The sequence below is a fragment of the Parus major genome, chromosome 22 (genome assembly GCF_001522545.3).
Source record: "Parus major isolate Abel chromosome 22, Parus_major1.1, whole genome shotgun sequence".
Lineage (NCBI taxonomy): Eukaryota > Metazoa > Chordata > Aves > Passeriformes > Paridae > Parus > Parus major.
In genome coordinates, this window is record NC_031790.1 from 709,097 (window position 1) to 713,826 (window position 4,730).

Here is a 4,730-nt window from a genome sequence, read left to right on the forward strand (position 1 = left end):
CCATGGATGGTCCCAGGCCATGGATGATCCCAGGCCATGGATGATCCCATGGATGATCCCAGGCCATGGATGATGATCCCATGGATGGTCCCAGGCCATGGATGGTCCCAGGCCTGGGATCAGCCATGGAATCCCGGCCCAGGAGCCGCTCCCCTCCCAGCACAATCCACAGCCGAGCTGCAAATCCTTTGGAATGCCCTCTGGAAAACCCTTCCCAAGCTGTGAAACCCCTCTGGACACCGAGCTGCTGCTCCCCCGTGTTTGATGCGCGAGTGCAGCGATAAAAAAGCGTTTTCCATCCTTCCCGAGGCCGGGCTCTCCTCCAGAATCGCCCCTGGAGCGCCCTGGGTGTGCGAGGACATCCCTGGATTCTGCCCCGTGGTACAACAGAAACATCAAAATCCATTTGGGTCCTAAATTTGGGGGTTTTTGCAGAGATTAAGGAGCAGCTCCCTGCAGAATCATCCCAGGAATAATCTGAGCGCAGGCAGGAGATGCTGAACCCTCCTGAGCCGCTCTCAACAACCAAAAAAAAACCCTGGATAAACCAGAAATCCTTCTGTTGCCAGCTGGACATGGCTTTGTGGGCCTCAAAAAGCAGATTCACCTCTTTGAGCTCCTAAATTACGCTTTTTCTCCCCTTTTCCCCCCAAAATAATCTGGTTTTGTGCCCAGAAAGGTTTGAATTTGAGCTCCGTGGTTTGGGTGGGATCGCCAGCAGGCCCCTGAATAAAATCGCGGGGGAGCTGCACCATCCTGGTGATGGAATTCCAGGCTTGGCACTGCCGGCTCATGGAAAAATCTGGGCTCTGGAGCCTTCCTCACCCTCAGCACCCACCCGCTGGGGGCAGGGATGAGATCAGGGGGGTTAAAAATAGCCAAAAAGGCAGGGAAAAAACACCCGGCTCCTCGGGAAAACGAAAAAACCGAGGAGGAAAAGGCAGAAAATTCGGTCTGAAAGTGAATTTTAAATTCTGGGGGTTTTTTTCCCCCCTCGTTGTTGCAAAATGGGAGAGAGAATCCTGGATAAGAGGGGTTCAAATCACATTTATTAAAGAAATCCCAGGGCTGGAGGTTGACTCAGAATTCTCGGAATATCACAGCGCTGAGCTGCTCCTCTAATTACCCTCCGAGTTCTGATAAACAGGGCACTAATTAGCCAGCGAGGAGCTTCTAAATTAATGAGTCGCTGATGGGGATCAGGAGCTGCTTCCTGGGAATCCGGGATTTTCTCCCAGAAATAAAAAAAATAAATCCCAGGTTTTTATTTTCCGAGGAGAAAAGCTGGGATCTTCTCTCTGCTCAGAAATTCTCTTCATGGCCTGACCATGACATTAATATTAATATTAAATTATAGATGGAAAATCTTCACAGGGAAATTTTTTATATATTTTTTTTTCCTGATTATTTCAAACCTTCCTGGCCCAAATTCGCCCTCCCGGTGGGTGCTGGAAATGAGGAATTAATTGAGGTTTTTTTGTGCCGGAGCTGGAGGAACTCTGCGGAAAATGGAGGCTGCCAGGAGCCATCGCAAGCAGCAATTACGTGCTTGGCAAAGGAGGAGGTTTTTGGTTTTGGAAACACCAAAATATCCCTGGAAATAACCTTGGGAAGGCCCCCGGGCAAGGAGGGGAAGGTGGAGGTGGGAAGATGCTCGGGGATGGGGGCGGCCGGACCCTCCTGGAGATGCTGGGGGTGAAAATTCCGGCCTGAAAACTCGAAATAAAATGGGAATTTCCCAGAAAATGTCACCTCTGGGTGTAGAAACCCCCCTTTTCTCTTTCGCTTCCGCTGGAAAAGACAAAACCTCGGAGAAGAAACCCCCCGCCAGCGCGGAGTAAACGCTGAGTAAACAAGGAGCGGGGAGAAGCAGCGCTCTGCCTCTTAAGGAACCGCTGGAAAATCAATTTTTAGGCTGTCAGGGCAGGGAAAGAGGCAGCCCCGCATCCCTCGGGCTCCAAAACCCCCCCGAGCTCTGGGTTTATCCCTCCCCGAGCCCCCTTTTCCCTCTTTTCCCCGGCACTCACCGGCTGGGAAGGCGCTGCCGCTCGCTCCGAGGTGATTCAGCCCCGGAGCTCCGCGCAGGAATAAATAAATCGAGAGAGGGAGGAGCGGAGCGGCAGAGCCCGGCCCCGCTCAGCCCGGCCGGCGNAAAATAAAAATAAATGAGATATTGAATCGAGCTCAAGCGCAGCGCCACGGATGTTACAGCTACTCCCCAGCCCAGCATCGACACAAGAAGCAAGAATTTCACCCGTTGCTTCCACAGGGCAAAGGAATTACTCACAAAAGTGATTATTTTTTAAAGCATCTCCCTTCCCAGGCCGTTTTTTCCCGATGCTGATTGCTGTACCAGCGTGGTGTGGCCAATTCCAGTCTCTTGCTATGAGCTTGACCCCCCCTGAGAATCCTTTTTGCTGCATTTTAACGTCCTTTAGGTCCAGGTGTTGAAGTATGAACGTGACTTGTCACCTGGAGCATCCAAAATAGCTATTTTTGGGTTTTAACACCGTTTTGGGGGTGTTCGGAGCATTCAGCAGTGTTTTAAAAAGCCTCTGAAGCGTGACTGGTGCTTGAGCCTCGCCGTGGTGTGGGGTGAAAAATGGATTTATTTTGGTGTGGTGCTGCAGGGCCTGCGCGGGGAAGCGTTATTTTTCACAATTAAAAGGTTCTAATTGCAACAATTACAAGAAACTAATTGCAAGAAACCCCGTGGCCGCTCAGAAACCCCTCTGAGACCCCCCAGAGGTGCCCCAGGGGAAGGGGGCGCGGGGGCAGCGGGATTGGGGTGAGACCAAACCCCGCCTGTTAACCAAGAGAACTCTTGGGGTGCCGAGGAGAGCTCCCCTCTCGGGGTGACCCCCAGGAGGAGGAGGAGGAGGATGAGGAGGAGGTGAAGGCCGCTCTTTTGGGCTCCAGCGCCGTCCTGAGCACGCGTTTGGGGCAGAAAAGTGAAATTTCCATCCCATCTCCTCAACCGCGGAGGCGCCGGGGGGGCTCCTCACCGTAAAAACAACCGCAAGCGACAACGGGGTCACGACGGGCGACACCGGGGAGCCACGGGGAGCTCTAGTGCAGGGCGAAGAGGACGAGGAGCAGCAGGGCGGGCAGCGAGGCGTCGGCCAGGCGAGGCCGGATGCCCGAGGCCAGGCGGTACTCCTGGTACTGCTGGATGCACATCTCGCGGATCACCTTGGTCACCACGCGCGTCTCCAGCTCTGCCTCCGTCTGGTTGGCGGCGGCGCCGGGCTCCGAGGCGTTCCTGCGGGCGGCGGGGCCGATGTTGTGCTCGGTGACGGTGATGTTGAAGCAGTCGGCCACGAAGACGTCCTGCGGCACCGGCCCGCGGTAGTCGCGGTAGTAGACCTGGTTGGGGTAGCGCGCGGCGTTCTCGTTCCACCAGCGGTACTCGTCGGGGCTGTCGAAGCGGTAGTGCATCCCCGACATCACCCGGCCCATGGCGTAGCCCCCCAGGCCCCCCACCACGGCGCCCGCCGCCGCCGCCCCCGCCACGTGCTTGAAGTTGGTCTTGGGCTTGGGCGCCTTCCAAGGCTTCTGGTGGTAGCTACCCCCGCTGGACGGGTTGTAGCCCTGGCCCCAGCCCGGGTAGCCGGGGTTGTGGGGGTAGCCGGGGTTGTGGGGGTAGCCGGGGTTGTGGGGGTAGCCCGGGTTGTGGGGGTAGCCGGGGTTTTGGGGGTAGCCGGGCTGGCGGGGGTAGCTGGGCTGGCGGTGGCTCCCCGTGCCCCAGCCGCCCCCGCTGGGTTTGCCTTTGCCCTTCTTGCAGGAGGCCAGGTGGGCGCAGAGGCCGAGGAGCAGCAGCAGCAGCAGGCAGCGGGTGCCGAGGAGCCTGGCCATGGCTGTGGGGACAAGGACAGCGTCAGGGCACGGCTGAGACCCCCCCGGGATCCACCCAAAACACCTCTGGGACCTCCAGTCCAGCTGCGGAACAAACGGCCCTGGGCTAAATGTGTGATTGTGCCCACCCACAATGCATTGATTTATACATAAATGTAAAATATTTCACCTTTTAGAGATATAAAATACATAGAGAGATATATAGGTAGGTATATAGATCTATAGATGTAGCTATATATATAAAATATATAGATATATCTATATACCTATCTATATACCTATTTATTTTATATATAGATACATCTATATATTTATACACCACGACCTGGGACCATCCATGGCCTGGGACCATCCATGGCCTGGGATCATCCATGGCTTTGGATCCATGGGATCATCCATGGCCTGGGATCATCCATGGCCTGGGACCATCCATGGCTTTGGATCCATGGGATCATCCACAACCTGGGACCATCCATGACCTGGGAGCATCCATAACCCCAGCGTTCACTGCTCCCATTCCGATATCTCCCACGGGCAGGGCCAGCAAGGCTGGAATCCCGGCCCAGGAGCCGTCGTGGATGATCCCATGGATGGTCCCAGGCCATGGATGGTCCCAGGCCATGGATGATCCCATGGATGGTCCCAGGCCATGGATGGTCCCAGCCCATGGATGATCCCATGGATGGTCCCAGGCCATGGATGGTCCCAGGCCATGGATGGTCCCAGGCCATGGATGATCCCAGGCCATGGATGGTCCCAGGCCATGGATGGTCCCAGGCCATGGATGATCCCAGGCCATGGATGATCCCATGGATGATCCCAGGCCATGGATGATGATCCCATGGATGGTCCCAGGCCATGGATGGTCCCAGGCC

At 55.7% G+C, this 4,730-nt stretch overlaps 1 protein-coding gene across 1 annotated transcript; it reads right to left on the reverse strand.

Annotated features, from left to right (window-relative positions):
* Window positions 1-2,171: 2,171 nt before the first annotated feature.
* PRNP (prion protein) lies at window positions 2,172-4,029 on the reverse strand. The gene has a single exon (XM_015648785.3). The coding sequence runs from the start codon at window positions 3,853-3,855 to the stop codon at window positions 3,070-3,072; it is 786 nt and encodes a 261-aa protein (XP_015504271.1). The 5' UTR covers window positions 3,856-4,029; the 3' UTR covers window positions 2,172-3,069.
* Between the last annotated feature and the right edge of the window lie 701 nt (window positions 4,030-4,730).

What these genes read in the sequence shown, in the direction of transcription:
- PRNP (XM_015648785.3), bottom strand. Translation starts at nt 3,855, where the DNA reads ATGGCCAGGCTCCTCGGCACCCGCTGCCTGCTGCTGCTGCTGCTCCTC.